Genomic DNA, 21,519 nt, shown 5'->3' on the forward strand with positions numbered 1-21,519 from the left:
TTCATTAAAAAAAATTCGTATTTCAATATTTTCATAAAACATGGGTAGGTATTTTTGTGGTTGCAATATTACATTCTTAGTTCATAAATCATTGGCTTGTCTTCATTGAACAAATCAACTCTAATTTAGGTTGAACCAGGGATAATCTACGTTTTATAGTCTCCCTGGTTGAACTATATACTTGTTCGCGTTCGTTCCAGACATACTAAGCACTGATGGCCGGGTTGGTGCAACGATCCGGGAACCAGTCTAACGTTTTAACGCGCGCAAAGGGAGCCAGAAACCAGTTGATCGTAGCTTTTGCACACGGTTCCCGGCTCCCTTTGCGCGCGCTAACATTCGCCAAAGCGATATGCGAGACGGGGCCCCCAGCTTATGCACTCTCCAACCCAGAGCGATCATTGCGCCGGAGCGTGTCTTTGTCGCTCATCGTCTCTTTTAACTTAAGACAAGACGGAACCCAGCTCACTGGGACCCCGTGAAACCATGTGAGACCCCAAATCCAACACGCGCTGACTTCCTTTTCACGTCGGACTCCATTTGGCATCACAGGCACAGTAAGTTGTCTGATGTAACTTTTTTCTGTTTTGCTATGGTTTTGTTGTAAGTGAAGAAAATGTAAGCTTATGATATAGAGATCGTTATGATAGTCAAAACTAGGAAATTATCGCTTCAATTTTCCAGCTGATAACCAAACATTTATAGAGCTTGGGAGCGAAGTATGTCGCTAGATCTAATGCCTCGTGGTAAAACCAAAATAGACATGAGAAGTCCAATATTCACTTATTTTGAGTTCGGCTGTCCGTCATTGCCTCGTACGAGCAACGAGGGCTGCGCCCGGTAAAGTGCATTGTAGCCCCTCGTACGTTTTCGACATCTTTTCAGTTTCGGAAAGGCCTCTTGGAGCTGAAATTTCTGAATGTATCAATGGATTACCAATATCTCGTGGTTGTTACCCCCTGGATGCCAGAGGACATTTATTTATGTCCCTCCTTTTCCAATGTTCACGTTGAAGTCGAATAAAATTCAAAATGTATCACACACACACATGCACTTCACTGAATTCTGCGTGAAATTTCCTGTTTCTTGATCATCCACTATCATGTTATACTGGGACTCTCTATTATCGCGGCACGCGAAAACACCGGGAAAGCAGACACACCACGCCCCGCATCGGCTGTTTACATATGCAAATTACATAAAATATATTCATCGCTCTTGAAAAAGTCATTTATTTCATTGGAATGTCATGTCTAATCGCAGAAATATTAAAGCATTCATCTTTTCAGTAAGTTCTGGAACATTTTGAAACTAGTATGACCCCTACTGCCATTACATCTAGCATGAATCAAAACTTATTTCGTCAAGAGTAGTCCTGCGACAACTATGAGGTCATTTGCATATTTTCCGTGCTAAAAATATAACAGGAAGTGACGTATTATGCAACTTCACTCTACACACGGCAGCAACTTGTATGGTACGTTTTAAGGCGGAATAACAATATTTTGTAACGTTATTGCTACCTTGTATCCAAATGAATAGAAGTTTCAGATGTTTGGGTTCCGGCTAGAATGCACTTTACGGGGCGCAGCCCTCGCTGCTCTCTTTACGATCCTTAGGGTTAGGGTATGTCTCCCTTTACAATCCTTAGGGTTAGGGTATGCCACCCTTTACGATCCTTAGGGTTAGGCACCCTTTACGATCCTTAGGGTTAGGGATAAGGGTTAGGGAACCCCAGCAACGCTAATTAATCTGAAAAAGTGCGCCCGGTAAAGTGCAGTACTCCCTGGGTTACAAACATGATGACATTACTAATGTGAATGAAATTCCTAAATATTTTTAATGATCAAACTATTTAGATTCGTAACTTGTCTTAGTAAACGTTTCACAGTGTCATCTGCTTGTACGGCGTGCCACAGTAAGAAGATACCAATACAGCGATAATAGAGAGTTGCTTCAATTTCCGTGTCAAACGAGACAATCGGAATTGCCGCAATGGTATTAAACGAGTTGCGATTATGTGTCACATTATTTGTGAAAGAAACGAAGATTATACATCAGTCAGCTGAAAATATAAATAAAATGCTAAATGTCAGTAGCTGTTCATAATCCCGATGACAACAACATTAACTACCGCGATAATAGAGGGTCCCATGATACTATTGTTAGGCAAAGAAAAAGTAGTGAAAATTACCTCTGAAAATTGCTACATCATACTTTTCGCCATTTTTACCATGATGTAACGTGTTTTCGGGGTCATAACGCAAAAGATGATCATGTAAATTATTGCATATCAGTAGATTTTTTGGTGAAATATGTTAAAAATAAAGATATGTACAGGTAAGTTATTCAGTCATGTGCACATTCATTCTTCTTGGCACGCCATGGCAGGGAAAATAAACATGATAAAACACGTAAAACACAACTTTGCAGATTGTGATACCTTTCCGTATGGACTTAATGGACAAAATCGGAGTTCAAACGATTCACTAATTTTCCCCCACGCTTTGGGGAAAAAGTGGTTTCAACAACTGGGCTGCGCTCATAGCACATGCGCAGTGAAATAGGTTCGCGCAGCTTGGAAGCGGGTTGTCCGGTGAATGCTTGGGTGTGAGCTATTGTTTTAATGTTTTGTTGATATATCACAGGCCAGGGTTCGACACTCATGCTTGCCCGTGGCAAGTACTAATTAATCAGGGCAAGTAAAATTGCTAAAAGGCTTGCCCGAGTGGCAAGTACATATTTTTTCAACTTCTAACCTCAATTCATTCATTAAAACTCTTCACTTGCTGTGTTTTGTTTGTCTAGTTCTTTCTATACCATAAGTAACATGGGGCAAGTAGTATCTGTGATGGGCAAGTAGTTTAACTTTTCTACTTGCCCTCTTGGCAAGTGGGAGAAATCAGTGTTTGTCAAACCCTGCAGGCGCGAGCTTTTTATGTTATGACAGTAGATTACCGATTTAACTGTTTATATAATTTCATTTGTCTATTTCACCACACATTCTTCTTACCGAGTCACTTTCTCAGTTTGATACTTAACCCATTCAACACCATAGGCCGGAAAACCGGCCAAAACGTCACGAGTCCCCAGAAACTGTAGGCCGGTAAACCGGCCAGGCAGTAGTAGCATCAAAATGAGCTGTAATTTTAGGAACCTAACTAACATATGATTCTTTCATGAAATCTATCACTTTTCACAATGTCTGAAAACACTTATTATCCCCCTCAACGTGTTTTGGGGGTGGGGCTGGGGGGTGGTATTAAAATGGACTCCATGCGTCCGTCCGTGCACATTTGTCTTTTCCGGAGCAGAACTCTAAAACCGTTCAATATTTCTTAACCAAACTTGGCACATAGATAGATCTGGTGGAGTACTGGTGCCTTTTGGTAGTTTTGGAATTCTGAATAAAATATTTTTGGCTATTCCGTGGCAACAAGTTTTGACTTAGCCTGAAATTGGTGGTAGTGCTCTTTTTCGGAGCAGAACTTTAAAAACCTTTCAGTACTCTCCTTCCACTTTTCTATATACACACCTAAATATTTGACATAATCATAACTCGTAGACATAATCATGAAGAGTATTTTGCCATTGCGGGGGATATTGATGACTTTGTCTTCTTGTTGTCCCCCGCAACGCGTTTTTCGGGGGTATTAAAATGGACTCCGTCCGTCCGTGCACATTTGTCTTTTCCGGAGCAGAACTCTAAAACCGTTCAATATTTCTTTACCAAACTTGGCACATAGATAGATCTGGTGGAGTACTGGTGCCTTTTGGTAGTTTTGGAATTCTGAATAAAACATTTTTGGCGTTTCCGTGGCAACAAGTTTTGACTTAGCCTGAAATTGGTGGTAGTACACTTTTCCGGAGCAGAACTCTAAAACCGTTCAATATTTTTTACCAAACTTGGCACATAGATTGGTCCGGTGGTGTACTGGTGCCTTTGGTAGTTTTGGAATTCTGAATAAAATATTTTTGGCTATTCCATGGCAACAAGTTTGACTTAGCCTGAAATGGGTGGTATGCTCTTTTCCGGAGCAGAACTTAAAAAACCTTTCAATACTCTCCTTCCACTTTTCTATATACACACCTAAATATTTGACATAATCATAACTCGTAGACATAATCATGAAGAGTATTTTGCCATTGCGGGGGATATTGATGACCTTGTCTCCTTGTTTAATTTTGTCACTTCTACAGATGTTTGAACTTAGTTGAATTTGGTTCTATTCATCCTGTAAAAATATTGTTCATACTAAAAAGTGTTTGAGAAAACGTGATCGATTACTTGGTCGTTTTGTCACCATGACAATCTTTGATTATTTCAATTAATCTAATACTTAGATACCTACTTCATAAGGGCTTCAGGATTTGTGCTGAAAATGTAATTTGAAGTAATATAGATGTACATAGGTTCTTTCTAAGTGGTTGGCTTTAATATTTTAGATTGCTGACTGCATATACAAGTGCTGCATGGTCATGGAACTCTTTTTCTCACAGGTTAGTCGCCGTAACTCTCTGACTGACTTCAAGATGTCCGGAGGATTTGACGCCCTAGCTTTGAAGGAAGAAGACATAACCAAATTCTTGGCATGTTCCACTCATCTTGGATCAACTAATGTGGACTTCCAGATGGAATCTTACGTATTCAAACGTAAACCAGATGGCAAGTGTTTTCATTGTAGTTTCGATCTTTACACACAATTAGTGAAAAATTCTAAATCTATTGGAAAAAGCATTTTAAAAAGTGCTGTTACCAGTTTTGGACAACAAAATATAAGAATGCCATATTCAGTTTTGGGTGCAAATATGGGTAGTAGTCAACATCTCTTATGATAATAGAAAATACTTGCATGAAAGTCATTCTTTTCACTTGTATACAGGAATTGACTTCCAAATGTAATTGCTTTTATGGAGCTAATAAGTATTAATGGTGTGCATGCAGATTAAGTTTGCAAATTTGTTTTGATTTGTATATCTCACCCCATGAACATGCAGTTTCTCCTCTCCTTCTTTGTCTTGTTTCCTGAACGAGCCCCGATATTATTTACAGAACTACCAAACAGTTACACCTTTCTGGATAAAAGTTCCTTTACTTGTCAGTCTAGTGGTTAACTTTTATATTTTGATCATTAGTTATTTTGAAATTTCTCATTGACAATTTCTTTATTCTCTTTATCTTCATTGAATTGAATGTATCCAATGGCAATTTACCAAAAGAAGGATATAAGTAACCAACCCATTTTGTACCAGACTGATGAATGTGTCATCTCCAAATGACTATTGTAGTGTTTTTACAGAAAGTATTTTATTATTGATGCTTACAAACTACATGTAATTACTACATATCCAGGTGAGATATAGTTTTGTGGCTCTGTTCAAACATTGAATATTTTGCGCCAACTTTACTTCAGATGTTACAGGTAGAATAGGTCTTCAGCAACCCATGTGCTTGCCATAAAAAGGCGACTATCTTGTCGTAAGAGGCGACTAACGGGATCGGGTGGTCAGTTTCGCTGACTTGGTTGACACATGTCATCGGTTCCCAATTGCGCAGATCGATGCTCATGCTGTTGATCACTGGATTGTCTGGTCCAGACTCGATTATTTACAGACCGCCGCCATATAGCTGGAATATTGCTGAGTGCGGCGTAAAACTAAACTCACTCACTCACTCAGATGTTACATCAAAATTCATCCAGTGAAGACGCAACATCTTATACTAATATTAGTTCATTACAGACGTGTGTATGCACACACAGAACTAACATCAGCAGCTGTTGCCCATATTACATAAATTCCTAGTAAAACCTGTGAAGGTGCGGATTAGAATTTGTCTTCAGCAACCTATGCTTGTTGTAATAGGTGACAAATGAGATTTGGTGTTCAGGCTTACTGATTTGGTTGATGAATGTCATTGTATCCGAGTTTCAAAGATCGATGCTCATATCAATTACTGGTTTGTCTGCTCAAGAATCGATTATTTACAGACAATTGGAATATGGCTGACAGCATTAAACAACAAACTTAGAACTTTGCTTTGACTTTGTATAAAGCGATCCTTCATTTGGGGCATCTTGAATGAAGTATTGCTGTATTTGAATAGTGGTTTAACAACCCACAAGGTAGAGTGTTATGTGACTGTTTCTCCAAAGAAAATATTAGGATCCAGATGATGCCATGTAATTTCTGATGTCAAAATCTTGATGCAAATGATGGTGTTCTGACTATTTCAAGTATTGTGATTTTCATAGACACATTTTGTTATTTTAGGAGTATATATCATCAACTTGAAGAAAACATGGGAGAAGATGCTTCTTGCTGCACGAGCTATTGCTGCAATAGAGAATCCAGCAGATGTGTGCGTAATTTCAGCTCGACCATATGGACAGAGAGCTGTCCTGAAATTTGCCTCTGCAACTGGTGCAACTCCAATTGCTGGTCGTTTCACTCCTGGAACCTTCACAAACCAAATCCAGGTAAAAAATTAGCCTTGCTTTCCATAGTGTTCAGCGTTAAAAAAAACAAAAACATGCTCACATTGGTCCAGGACCAAAGGCTGTGAAATTCTACTGATCCTTAATCTTTTTAGCTTGATCCCAAATATTAAATTGATATAGCTCGTACAGAACAGGTTGGTTTGAATTCCTATTTATCTTTCATTGTCTTATTTTATCCCTTGTGGCTCTCCTGACAATGTCAAGTGAGTGAGCTTACGTGCTTGCCTCTTTGTACATCATGTCAGTACCTCTTCTTTTTATCCCCTGCAACTCGTTTCTGATGACTCTTGTTTAAAATTGATTTAGTGAGTGATTGTCTTTCCATGAGTAATGATGTATTTTGGTATCTTTTTAATTCAGGCAGCATTCAGAGAACCACGTCTCCTGGTTGTAACAGATCCGCGTATAGATCATCAGCCAGTGACAGAAGCTTCCTATGTCAACATTCCTGTCATTGCCCTTTGCAATACAGACTCGCCACTGAGATATGTAGATATTGCTATTCCATGTAACAACAAGGTACGTAGATCAATTTTGAGCTTCAGGTTTTCAATTCATTTGACATTGTAAAGTTTCATAACATAACTTCACAGTGACAATGTTCCACATTATCTTTTGATTATACAGCAACTGCTGTAAATGGTGTTACATTTTGCTTTCAAAACGATTACATTCGAAATACTATGTTAATGAAGCAACAAGTTTTCATTTATTGATATTATATATCCTGTGATCTGTGTTCTCGCTCATGCACCTCACTTCATGTTTACTGTGTATAATTCTAATTAAACATTTTACTTACTGTTTTGAAGCTATACAAATGATACAAGTTCCTCATGAACCTGCATGTACTATATGAATTCATGACTATGTCACAATTTGAATCAATTGCAGTGATATGCCATACATTAAAAGGTTAATCAAATTTGTCAGTGGGCAATGACAACCAAGTACCAGGATGAAAAATAATAATTCATATGCTTTCTTCACTCAATCAAGGAATTGTGAACATGATAGACAAACAAGACAAGCACAATATCATGTAACTCTTGTTACCAAACCGTTGTTTCATAAAAAATGTGGGTGGGGTTGACTGGTCCAATCCCAAGAAGTCAATCAAATGACACAAGAAGCTGACTTTTTATTTGTCTGTTCAATGCCTTCAACATGAGCATTTTTACATACTTTATCGACAGTTTTCTGTAAACAAACTGTAATTCATCTTTGAATCTCAGCCACTGGTCCATGGTAACACATGTTATATTCGGGATCAGTCTAAATAAACTTAGTCTCAGTATTATTCGTTACACTGCTAAATCCTCGTAGAAGGTCGCGTCAGCTAACCTTTGAGCGACCTATGGCCATCAAACCAAACATGAGACAGACGGACGAATGGAATCAACCAATCGGACAGTCGCTGACACTGATCTCTAAACAAACGAAAATCCACATTAAAAAACCCAGATATTTGACCTGCAGTATATAAGCTAAGGGGTTTCTGATGACATTACTATTAGCTTATATTGCCGCAAGATGACATCTTGGAATATTGTCAAAACGCTATTTTCAACGACTTTTTACTCGCTTTCTTCCATGTGTAACACTCGGAAGCGATCGTGCGGAAAATAGCATTTGGAATCGTTCGAGTTTCGAGGTAAAGGTTCAGACGTGTGAATTGATTTGGTAAGCTGTGTTCTGTTTGGTCAATTAAAAAGGCTAGCTGACACGACCACCTACTGGGGTTTGTTAGACTCAGTAAAGCAGTATAACGAATACTGAGTGAGTGACTTTAGTTTAACGCTGCACTCAGCAATATTCCAGCTATATGGCAGCGGTCTGTAAATAATCGACTCGACCCAACAAAAGTATTGAAATTGGAACTTCACTCAGAATGTTTTATCACAAATTTAACATGTTGCATTTGACCACTTTCTAAATGGCACTGTCTATTCAAGACATTGACTTGTACATAAGTAACGTATGTCATATTCATGTCATATTCTTTGGAAAATATAAATGCCTTTTAGAAAGCATACACAACCTTCAGAAAATTGTATTTGTAAACATGTGAAAGTCTCTCAACCCATTCAACACTGGAGGCTGGTTAAGCAGCCAGACAGTAGTCACATCAAAATGATCTATAATTTTATCACCAAAATTGTCAAAGAGCAAAGTAACAATGTTTGAAGGAAATAATTAACTAAATTGAATAAACTAATGAATAAGATCAACAGTACTCGTGAAAGTTGTCAAATGTACATCTAAGTGACTATTTCCATCTTTTCGTGGGAGCAAGTAATGTAATTAAAACGACATTTCGGCTTTTGTCGCCTTGATTTTTACACTCAGACGTGAACATATGTACATGTCACATGTCATAATCTAGCGCGATACGTCGACTAAGTTCCATAATTTACATATAGGTGGCAATTTCTTGCTTAACCCATTCAACACCGCAGGCCGAATAATCGGCCACAACGTTATGAGTCCCCAGACACCGGAGGCCGATTAATCGGCCAGGCAGTAGTCACGTCAAAATGAGACGTAATTTTAGGAACCTACCTGACTTTTGATTCATATATCAAATCTATCACATTTCACAATGTCTGAAAACACTTATTAAATTTCAATTTATCATATATTATCAACAGAATTAAAATTATAAACTATTTTTCGCAATGATTCTCGGACACATGCTTCGGCAGCGGGTCCACAATAACATTGTCAAAGAGCAAAGTAACGATGTTTCGAGGAAATTATTAAATAAATTGAATAAACTAATGAATAAAATCAACAACAGCATTCATAAAAGTTGTCAAACGTACATATAAAATTACTATTTCCATCTTTTTGTGCGATCATGTAATGCAAGTCAAGTCACTGACAAGTGATATCTCGGCTCTCGCCGCCTCAATCTTCACGCTTGGACACGATGTTTAATGCGAAAATACATACATGAAGCAATTTTGTCACAGGTCATAACCTAGCACGATACGTCCAATAAGTTCCATAATTTACGTATATGTAGCGATTTCTTGCTTAATATGTTCAGAATAGCATTATTTTACCCAAAACTTTTGTCCAAATCTAAAAGTTTTCGATTACGAGGACGGTAGCCATTGCCGTAATATGATTGGCTGCCTTAGGTCACGTGTCTGATTTTGACCAATCACGACCCTTATAGCAGACTGTGGCGAGAAAGCGTCATTAGAAACCAATCTTTATCCAATAAAATCGCTTCTTACAACTGTGAAACTACTCTTGGCAAGGGTACAGTGATATTGATGATGTTCAGAGCTTTTCGAACGATGCCCGACATCAAACGATTTGCCGCGCATGTTATTCACACGAAGCTTCGAAAACGGAGGTATTTTCAGTTATGTCATTTTACCGAGCGGAAAGCCACAGATATCGGGAAATAGGCGACCATACATATTGTTTAAGAAATCTTTTTATAATAATTTTCTGATTACGTAAAAATGAAAATATAAAAGAAAAAGGCACTGGCATGTTATGAAATGTCACAAATGGAAAAAATCGCCATAGTTTTTGCTCCTTTCGTGGTTTATCTGGACGTTATAAATGTAAGCTTGCATTTTCATTCAAATATAAATTTATTTAAGTTGTAGTTGTATTATTTGAATAATATTATAAAAATAAACTTCATATTTATCAACAGTAGGATGAAATCTTTTAAATGGTGTATGGGATGTAGTAGCAATAATGTTTTACAAGCTTATAATTTCCTTCATAAACATAGGCTTCATCTATGACCTCAGAGTCTCTGGGAACTCGGTGTCATGGCAGTAAATGCCTCTGGTTGACTGGTGTTGAAAGAGTTAACATTCAAAATAGCATAATTTTACCCAAAAGTTTTTATCTAAAATTTTCGTTTTCAAGGACAATATCCATTGCCGTAATAGGATTGGCTGACTTAGGTCATGTGCATGATTTTAACCAAATCATGATCCTTATAGCAAACTTAAGCAAAAGAGCATTATTAGAAACTAACATTTATAACAAAAATTGCTTTTAAAACTGCAAATATATTCCTGGTACAGTTGCAGTGATATTATTGATGTTCAGAGCTTTTTGAACAATACCCGACATGAAACGAATCAACTTGTGTTATTCATACGGAGCTTTGAAAACTAAGTATTTCCCATTGTTGTCTCAGGTTACCAAGCAGAAAAACACGGACATCAGGAAATAGGCCACCATACATATTATTTAAGAAATCATTTTTAAATAATTTTCTGATTACATACAAATAGAAATATCAAAGAAAAAGGTAAGGAAATATTATGACATGTTACAAATTGTAAAAAATCGCAAATTTCGCTTCCTCCATGGTGTATCTGGACAATAATAATGGGTAAGCTTGCATTTTCATTTTAAAAAATACGTTATTTAAATTGTAGTTGTATTATTTGAATATTACGATGAAAATAACTTCCATATTTATCAACTGTTGGATTGATCATCATATCATGGTGGGCGAACTCTCTAAGGCGCCAGGCTAGTAATCCAGTGAGCTTGAGGTGCCAGGATAGAGCCCACCTGTGACTGGGTGTAAAAACCTTGGAATCAACTTTGCATGCAGACTCTTTCAGTGTTGTCACAACCCCTATAGTTTGGCATGAAATGCATGTGGACCCGTTTTTTTTTGTAAATATCTCTTCATCCAATGACCCCATCGATCTCAAACTGTGCAAGTGGATGTTTTGTCAGACAACCTCATCACATTGTAAATCACCGAGTTTATGCATTTGTATTAAAGAATCTGTCTATGTAACTGTCAACAAAATAAACAGCAGAACGCAGACGGCTTGCAGAGGGAGGGAGCCAATGACCTGTAACAGCGGCAGTGTTGGGTCATAAAGGGAAATGCACGTGCAGTTCATGATAGTTACCTGTGCACTGCACTTTGTTTTTCCCTTGATCATTAGATGTCAATCTCAAATGGCACATTGTATCATCAATCTAAACTCCCTGGTGATCATACAACTATTGCAGCTTCTAGGCGCACGAGTTAATGTAGCTTTTCCCATCCTTACAAAGTACCCATTCACAGCTGGGTGGACTAGGACACATAGTCACATTATTTGTCCAAGTTCTACTGCACGTTGCTGTACACGCAACTAGTTGTTTGCACGTAACTAGTTGTTTGCACGTATTCATGTGGCCACCATCTGGTCATACACCAACGAATTTGTGGGTTCTTTTAAGTGCACAGGGTTGTGTACTGTACACTATAGTTTGGCATGAAATGCATGTGGACCCGTTTTTTTTGTAAATATCTCTTCATCCAGTGATCCAATCGATCTCAAACTGTGCAAGTGGATGTTTTGTCAGACAACCTAATCACATTGCAAATCACCGAGTTTATGCATTTGTATTAAAGAATCTGTCTATGTAACTGTCAACAAAATAAACAGCAGAGGGAGGGAGCCAATGACCTGTAACAGCGGCAGTGTTTGGTAATAAATGTCAACGTTCGTCAATGTAGGTCAGCCTCACACGTGACAGGTATGAAGAGGTGTCACAGGTCGTGAATAGGGTAAGGTGGGTGCCAACTGTTAACCATCATACAGAGTTTGTTTCTCTGAGTTGTGGGTTGGCTGCGGCCCGAGCTCTGGCTCGGAGAACACGCCTCCTCCCAGGCAGCTTGATCCTGGCCTCGGCTCAGGTGATGGTGTGCCTTCAGCACCTTGTGGCGACCTAGCCTCGGGCTCAGGTTCGTCATAGCCGCCTGGCGCCGGCGATGCAGGTTTCACCCTGTCTTCGCCTGGTGCCCTGACTGGCGGTCGCCTCAGCGCGTACCAGCTCGGGGACACCTCGGCGCCTAGTGGTCAGTCGGGGTTGCCCGGGAAACCTGTATCGGCAGGTTCCTCTCGGCGCCCTGTTCTGGGTTCCACCGAGCTGCCGATCACCTCGACGCTCCTAGGTCTACCCGTGTACACCAGGGAAACCCTGCATTGCCAGGCTACTCCCTTGTGTCTCGGGACTGCAGATCGGACTAGCACCGACCTGGGCTTCGGCCCCAGTACGGAGCAGATCCCCGGCGTTGTTAGCTCAGGTCTCGGCCTGATGTCTATCGATGCCCTGGCCAAGAGGCCGTTGAGTGTGACGGAGCTACCTATCACCTCGACGCGCCGAGGTCTACCCTTGTACACCAGGGGAGCCCTGCATGGTCAGGCTACTCCCATGTGTTTCAGGATCGGGGTTCGAACTCGAACCGCCGACCCGAGCACTTACGTATATATATATACACACACATATGTGTATGTATATACATATATGTGTATGTATGGGTATTTATATAGCGCTATAGGCTATGTTTGACTATATGCTCAGTGCGCTTTTGGAGAGTACTTGGGGAAACCTGATTTATCAGGCTACCCCTACGTGTCTCGGGATCAGGGTTCGGTCTAGAACCGCTGAGCTTCGGCTTTGCGGATTCTCTGAACCCCGTGGGTAGCACCGACCCAGGCTTCGGCACTGGTAGGGCGCAGATTCCCGGCGCCGGTAGTTCAGGTCTCGGGCTGATGTCTATCGACGTCTTGACCAAGATTCTATCGAGTGTGCCGGGTGTGTCTGAGTGCTTGTTAAACCTTGATTTGTCAGGCTTCTCACATGTGCCCCGGTACCGGGGTTCAGGCTCGTACAGTGGACAAGTCTATTTGAGGTTCGGCTCATTTCGCTACTTTGACCTTACCACTGAGTAGGTTCGTCCCTGAGGCAAGTGCGAGATAGAATCGTGGCTGTTTTGCCTTGGGTGTTGTCCTCGTCGAATACCCGAACCGTTGGAGTTCGCCTCCCGGAGAGAAGCCTGCTTCCAGCAAGGCATACGGGACAAGGCCTCACATTCTGCCGTCAGTCTGCCGTTCTTTCCCCTTAACAGCTCAACGCTGTATGCTCCACTCGGCGCATCTCTCAGCTCTGCTGAGGGAGCTGGTGGAAAGGGGAGAGAGCGCCGGTGGTATTTTTTCGGCATCTGACGGAGGTCAACTCTCATCTGGCTAGGGACTGCATTGTAGCTGTACCAGCCAAATGGTGAGTGCGGTTATGGGCCTATGACGCCCGGGACTGTTTCGAGGAATGCGGAGGTCTGTCGAGCTTCTCATTAATTCCTCAGGTGCCCAGGCACCGGCGAACATTAAGTTGCCGACTGCTGGGGTTTACTGTATTCTGCCGCAATCCCCGGTCGGAGCGACACACTCCAGTGTCGGCTTCCCGGGCGACGGCGAAAATACTCCGTGCCGAGATCCAGTCTCTGCTGGGCAAGGCAACCAGCGTGGTGGTTTCCAATGGTCAGGAAAATGTGGGGTTTGACTCCATTTATTTCATCGTTGCCATTAAGAACGGAATGTTCCTTGTTCCATTGCACCCTGATTTCAAGATTTACCTTCGGTTCTTGTTTGACGGGACGCGCTACCAGTTCCTTGTGCTCCCCTTAGGCTACTTTACGGCGCCAAGGGTGTTCACCAAATTGAGGTTTATTACAGCTCAGATAGCCAGATCGCAGTGCCGGTGTTATCACCCGTACCTAGGCGACTGGCTCATCGTGGTTTTAGAATAACTATTGAGTCTGGGGACCTCACGATCAGTGTTGGTCAATCTTACAAAACTGGGCAGAATTGTCAACTTCACGCAGTCAGATGGACAGACGTCAGGCGTCTCTCCGAGGGTCTCTTTTCTCTCCAGTACTCCCTTTTCTCTCCAGTACTCCCTATTGAAAATAATGTTGTCAGAAACTATACTGGCCACATAAAGAAACTGCACACAGAAAATATAAAGATAGGCAGACGGTCTTTATGCATAAATAAAGGTGTGAACATAGCAAGTATTGGAGACAATCAAACGCTCATGCAGGTGTCAGGCGACGTGACGTCATTGATGGTGGCCTTTTTACTTGCAATGTGTTACTGCACGTTCAGCTGCACACAACATGTGAAACTCTGAAATTGCTGTCACTGTCGAAAGCTTGATCTTTGGTCATTCAAACGTTCACAAATTCACATGAGAAGTCACATGCACATCATGCCAAGATTAACATCTGCTCAACGTCATGAAGCCATTGGAATGGTTCGAGCAGGCATGAGCCAATAACAGGTGGCAGCACATTTCCAATGCCATCGTAACACGATATCTGCATTGGTCAGGCGTTAGGGAAACAGCAATGACGTGGCCGACCACCCACGTTCTGGGAGTCCCCGAGTAACGATGCCAAGACAGGACAGATGGATTCGGGTGACTCATATCAGACACAGGTTCCAGACGGCAGTGACCACGTCCCAAACCATTCCCCAGGCCTTCATTTGGAAAATTTGGTAGCCTATATGCGTCATCGATGCACTGCTGTGCTTCACGCGCATGATGGTCATACCCGTAACTGACTTTGTGACTTCGACGTGTGCCCCCCAACTAAATTTTGAACTTCTGACGTCATCGTTACGGATATTGTTCATGTTCTTTTGACATGTTGTTGAGGCCCGATACTTCAGCTTATAAAGTGTCTACATCATGTCGTCTTTTCTGTGTTGTATTCCAATTCTGAAGGAATTTTCTGTGTGCACAGTTTCTTTATGTGGCTAGTATATATATGATAGTTTCTTAAGTAAATTTTTAATAGTTGATATAAATTTTAGCAATTCAACACCCTATTGGGTCGTCATATCATTATTAACCGAGCGAATAAAAGTTGGATACCTTTCGTTGTTCAAACGTAACTTGCAAAGAACCGTGTTCCAAAAGTTAGGTTGATAGGCAACAGGGTTATTATTTAGGACTCTGTCAGTCCGTCCGTCCATGCAAATCCGTTTTTCCATAGAAGAACTTTAAAACCGTTCAGTGTTTCTTCACCAAACTTGTAACAAAGATAGGTATGGTGGTGAATGGGTGCCTTTTGGTAGTTTGGATTTCTGGATAAAGTATTATTTGCTTTTCCATGGCAGCAAGTTTTACTTAGACTGAAACGATACATACTGCAATATTTTTTTCTGAGAACCGGTATATTGGGTAAAGAACATGGTTCCACCCATTTTTTTCTGGGGAACTAGGGGGGTCATCATTTTTGTACGCATCTACTTTGTGGGGGGTCGGCAATTTTGAACATTAGAAAATGTTTTAAATTATGCTTAGAAATTATGGGGAGGGGGGGGGATTCTGTCACATTGTACATGCTTCTCCATACAAATCATCATCCACCCCTTTACCAAACACTTCATCAAAATCTGGAAGTTATCATACAATAGGACAGTATCCATAACTATAATATGATTGTCTGCCTTAAGTCACATGATTGATATTGACCAATCACAATCCTTATAGCAGACGGTGGTAAACTCAGCGTCATTGGAATTTTATCCAATAAAATAGCTTCTTACAACTGCGAAAATACTTCTGGCCAAGTTACGGTGATATTGATGTTACAGAGCTTTCGAACGAAACAAAGTCAAACGAATTTTCTCACGTGTTATTTTTAACTGAAACATTTATAAGCAAAATTAGCTGAACAAAATGATATCTTTTTGCTTGAAAATGTATTGTGAATTCTCACTTCAATTATTTTGTACAATATAAATGACCCAATGTTTTAAAAGATTGGGGCAGTCACTTCCTAATCAAACCCTGCCTGGCACTCCGCATTAAAGGGGATACAACACCGACTGGTTGGTCCTGTTATGTAGGGCATCAGTGTTTAACTGTGGCAAAGCATCTTGTTTGCTGGTATTGTAAACAAGTAGGAACAATTGACCTCACCTTTTTGTGTCTTTCTATTTTAACTCTTTTTTTTCTTCTAGGGAGCTCAGTCAATTGGTCTTATGTGGTGGTTAATGGCGCGTGAAGTACTTCGTTTACGAGGGACCATCAGCAGAGAGCACCAGTGGGATGTGATGGTGGATCTGTATTTTTACAGAGATCCTGAGGAGGTTTGTTCTTTCAAATTTGTGGGGGCTGAGGGAATTTGTTATCTTCTGATGACTCTTATCTAAGCATAGTTACATACCATTTAGTCACATTATACAACAAATTACCATGTGTGATTGAGTTCATTTTTTAATTTATATGTTAGGCTGAAAAGGAAGAACAAGCAGCCAGAGAACGTGACCAGGTAAAAGAGGAGGCTCCAGCACAAGAGCCTTGGACTGGAACCAGCGTTGCTGAGCAACCATTGCCAGCTGAAGTCAGTGATTGGGCTAGTGAGGCAATTAATGTCAATTCCGTGCCAATCCAATCATATGGAGGAGGCACTACATCAGATTGGTCAGCAACAGATGCCAATGACTGGTCAGCGCAAACTCCAGTAGGGGCTGCTGTACCTGCAGGCTCTGCAGTTCCAGCAGTTCCAGCAGTTCCAGCTGCAGCACAAACTCGTGCCCCTGGAGATGAGTGGGGTGGATCTGGAGCTGAAAACTGGAACTAATGTCCTGATAAGTAACAGGAAACATCAAAGAAATAAAATCTTGTCTTTAGGTTGTTTCTTTTTCTTATTCCTCCCAGCATAGTAATGCAGGGGGATATAGTCAACGCTTTCCGGAGCATATGTTAAAAAAAAAAAAGTTCAATATTTTTCATCAAATATTGGTATACATATATATGCTACAAACAAAAAGTTTGGGAACACCCTAAAATTTGATAGTTCATATAAGCTTAAACGTGGTGAGGTCATTTATACCCTCGGGTAAATGCAACTTTTTGTGTGCTTAATAAGCACTTTAAACGACATGTTGGAACATGCAGTGAAGCAACTGATTAAATATTCGTTGAGTTTGAAGTGAAACATTGTCAAAAACAGCGAAAAACAAAGTTGCTTAAACACACCAGCACCGTTTTTAATTCAAACGCCCAAACACAAAAGCCTAGTGCATGTGGAAGACCGACTTCGCATGAAGCTTGTGGCAACGTTTCCTTTACAAGAAGCTACAGACAGTATTGAAGCTTCACAACTTCTTCACCATGCGACCGCCTCCGTGGTGTAGTGGTAAGAGCGTACGTCGCTGGTTCGTTCCCCGACCACGTCATACCAAAAGACGTTAAAATATGGTACGTGTTGGTTCTTGCCTGGCTCTCGGCATTAATGGGTACAACAAGGACTGGTCGGCTCGGAGTCAGTATAATGTGTCTGAGTGGGGTATTCATGCTGAACTGCGTCGTGGTATTTCAGTGGGCTAGCACTATAGAACCAGCTTAAGTCTGGGCTAGTACAAGCAGCCGCACATACACACTCATGCACGTCGTCATATGAGCGAAATATTCTCGAGCACGACGTTAAACCCAATTTCACCTCACCTCACCTCACCTCTTCACCATGCCACAGTGCAGACCATTAAGCGCTGACGACAAGCAGGGCCATTGCATGGTTACAGGATGGTGAATCCTTAAGAAATGTTGCTTGGGTCTTCAGGTGTCTCCCTCTGTCATTCACAAACTGAGGGGGACAGCCTCCGTGGTATAGTGGTTAGAGCGTCCGCCCGGAGAGCAGAAGGTCGTATGTTCGATCCCCGACCGCGTCATACCAAAAGACGTTAAAATATGGTACTTGTTGGTCCCTGCCTGACGCTCAGCGTTAATGGGTACAACAAGGACTGGTCGGCTCGGAGTCAGTATGTGTCTGAGTGGGGTATTGATGCTTCACTGCGGCATGGCATCTGTGGGCTTGACCTATAAAACCAGCTTCAGTCTGGGCTAGTACAAGCAGCCCCATATACATATACACACGCATGCATGTTGTCATATGAGCGAAATATTCTCAAGCACTATGTTAAACCCAATTTCACCTGAGGGACAGATTCCAGGCCACTGGTAGAGTACAGGACAGACCTCGCTCTGGAAAACCCAGAAAAACATCAAGGGCAAATGACCGATATGTTGTGGTGCAAGCCCTTCGGAACCGATTCACAACTGCCAGTGTCCAGTTGCCACAAGCTGCATGGGAAGTCTGTCTTCCACATGCACTGTGCTGTTGTGTTTGGGCGTTTGAAGCAAACATGGTGCTGGTGCGTTTCAGACCCTTGTTTTTTGCTGTTTTTCACAATGTTTCATTTCACTCAAACTCAACTAATATTGAATCAGTTGCTTCACTGCATGTTCCAACATGTCATTTAAAGTACCCATTAAGCACACAAAAAGTTGCATACACCCTACAGTGTAAATGACCACACCACGTTTAAGTGTATATATGACTATATATTTTAGGGTGTTCCCATACTTTTTGTTTGTAGTATATATTAAACAGAACCTAATTTGGTGCCTTTTGCTATTTACACATTTTTGGCATTTCTATTTTTCTGGATTTCCATGGAAACAATTTTGAGTTAGCCTCAAAATTAGGGGTGGACTTCGTTTCAAGAGCCCAACTCGATAAACTCCTGGGCATTTTTTCAGACATTTGTCTGGCATCAGACGTTAATGTCACTTGGCAGGAACTGGCCATAAAAAATGCATATGCGCATAATAACATAATAATACACTTAGTAAATTTCGTAATTACAAAATCTCTATTACTTAAGTGTCATGATTCTTGTACTTGGTCTGTTATCACACAATATGCTGAAACAATTTTCGAATGAAGTTCCCTTCACTGTTGTCTATATAGAAGTTGAGGTACTGCTGGCATCTTGCACCTGAATTCTTAAGTCGAGCCAGGATATCTTTTTTGTGTGTGCACAAATGTCATTCTTGAAAGAAAGAACAAAGTTAATTCAAGTTAATATCCACCCTTTCCGTGTATCCCTTTCAGTGTTGGACACATTCTTGCAAAGTTTTTACTGTTTTGGTTCAAATAGGGTTTATATTACAATACTCCTAATAATATATTTACCCTAATGAGTAATCTGGATAAGTGTGTATAACGGGACAATTGGGGTTTTGTGCCTTCAGTCAGCAGGAAAGTTTGGTACAATATGTGAAGCCCATTTCTGGTGTCCCCCACCGTGATGTTACTGGAATGTTGCTAAAAGCTGCGTACAACCTAACTCAGTCAGTCAGACAGAATGGTATAGTGGTCAAAGGCGTGGCATGTGGCAAAGAGTAATGTCCACAGATTCATCCAGAAGTGTGTAACAAACAAAAAGACAAGGTGGTCATCCACGACAGTGTCCTGTTCCTATTTGGTTCCTGTTTTTTAACTCCACCACGACATTCATGTCTAGAAACACATACCAAATTTGGTTTCCCTATCTATAACCGTTTTTGAGAAAATCTGTCCCCGTTATCATCGGACGGAGCTCAAACCAATATCCCTCTCCAACTTTGTGGATAATAATACACGAAAGAATGGTAAAGCCAAGTTGGAAGTTAAAGCCCAAGCAAGTCAGTCAGAGGTGGGACCTTTGGATTGCACTCCTTTTCGAGACCAACGGAGATGTTGCACATGTACACGATTTGTAGTATTAAATAGGTTACACCAGATAATGGAATTGTAAATTAATCGTGATTTTAAAAAAGTTTGGAATGAGGGGAATGTCGTAAATGTGTGAAGTGGGCATATGATATACAGTCGAGCATGGGACAGAAAAAACCCGGATATCATCACATACCACTTTGAAAGATAACAAAACAAAAAGTAGAGTTCATGTTTTTTCATTTGTAAATACATTTTTATTCACGGGAATGTCAATCACACGATACAGCTCGTGTTACAGTGTCCATCTTGAATGATACCAAAGTTGGATTTATTCAACAAACGTAATTTAGAAACAACAGTCAAGTGATTGCACAAAACCCTCATTGGATTCTCAGTATGTTTTGATTCAAACCTATATGTATACTAGGCACATAAAGAAACTGCATACAAAAATTTGAAATATAAATTTATCAAACCTGTAAAGACACATAAGGATTTAAACTCCGATATTAGTGACATGTATCCAACATGCATGCACGTGCCACGTTCCGTGACGTCAGTGGGTTCTTCCTTGAGACCTGCAATACGTTGTTGCACGTGCATTCCGGGAAAGAGAAACGGAGCAAATGAATGCCACACAATACTGTCATTTTGGAAAGCTGAACCCCTGCCCTTGCGATCGTTCAAAAATTAAACGGCTATTGAAACGCATAGCATGCCAAGGCTCACGTCTGCACAACGTCATGAGGCCACTGGGATGGTCCGTGGGGGAATGTCTCAACGACATGTGGCTGCACATTTCCACTGCCACCGGAACACCATTTCTGCACTGGTGAGACGCTACCAGAACACAAATGACGTCATCGATCGGCCACGTTCTGGACATCCATGTGTTACAACGCCAAGACGGGACAGATGGATAAGGGTGACCCATCTGCGCCACAGGTTTCAGACTGCAGTGATGACTGCCCGAACCATCCCAGGACTTCGCCGTATCCACCCCAACACAGTTCGACAACGTTTACGTCATCACGGGATCAGACCACGGCGTCCCGCCATACAGCCTATCCTGATACGTCATCGACAAGCTCGCCGAATGTGGTGCCGAAATCATGTCCGCAGACCCTTGTTTTGGTGGAGAAATGTTTTTACAGATGAGTCCAGGTTTAACATTTCCCGTAGTGATGGACGTCAAAGTGCCTATAGACGCGTAGAACGTTATGCACAGGCCTGTGTCTTGGAGAGGAATCGCTTTGGTGGTGGTTCCGTGATGATTTGGGGTGGAATAACAGCACGCCAAAGAACTCCTTTAGTGGTTGTTCAGGGCAACTTAACTGGTGTGGGCTACAGGGATCAGATTCTTCGACCTGTGGCAATTCCTTTTCTGCAACGTCATGGCCCTGGGTTAACAATCCAACAGGACAATGCCCGCCCTCATACGGCAAGGGTTGCTATGGATTTCTTGCAACACCACAACGTTGACTTGCTGCCTTGGCCTGCAAATTCACCGCATCTCTCCCCGATAGAGCAGGTTTGGGACGAGATGGATCGACGTCAACGCCGTCTTCCTCATCCGCCAGATAACGTCCTTGAACTTGCAACAGATCTTGAGAGAATCTGGAGTGACATCACACAAGCCTTCCTTGCACGTTTGATAGGCTCTATGCG

The 21,519-nt window shown here is 41.3% G+C and overlaps 1 protein-coding gene across 1 annotated transcript; it reads left to right on the top strand.

Annotated features, from left to right (window-relative positions):
* The first annotated feature begins 412 nt into the window (after positions 1 to 412).
* On the top strand, positions 413 to 16,978 carry LOC124282568 (40S ribosomal protein SA-like). The gene is made up of 6 exons (XM_046718578.1): positions 413 to 557; positions 4,501 to 4,666; positions 6,274 to 6,479; positions 6,861 to 7,019; positions 16,307 to 16,435; positions 16,579 to 16,978. Exons 2-6 carry the CDS (start codon positions 4,534 to 4,536, stop codon positions 16,927 to 16,929), a joined length of 978 nt encoding a protein of 325 aa, XP_046574534.1. The 5' UTR covers positions 413 to 557; positions 4,501 to 4,533; the 3' UTR covers positions 16,930 to 16,978.
* Positions 16,979 to 21,519: the final 4,541 nt, after the last annotated feature.

This window comes from Haliotis rubra, unplaced genomic scaffold (assembly GCF_003918875.1).
Source record: "Haliotis rubra isolate DU_JTF1 unplaced genomic scaffold, ASM391887v1 Scf30, whole genome shotgun sequence".
Lineage (NCBI taxonomy): Eukaryota > Metazoa > Mollusca > Gastropoda > Lepetellida > Haliotidae > Haliotis > Haliotis rubra.

Excerpts from the sequence above, each read along its gene's own strand:
- LOC124282568 (XM_046718578.1), top strand. The coding sequence starts at position 4,534 with ATGTCCGGAGGATTTGACGCCCTAGCTTTGAAGGAAGAAGACATAACC. Across the intron at positions 4,667-6,273 it reads ATTCAAACGTAAACCAGATG|GAGTATATATCATCAACTTG; the intron begins GCAAGTGTTTTC and ends TTGTTATTTTAG. Across the intron at positions 7,020-16,306 it reads CTATTCCATGTAACAACAAG|GGAGCTCAGTCAATTGGTCT; the intron begins GTACGTAGATCA and ends TTTTTCTTCTAG.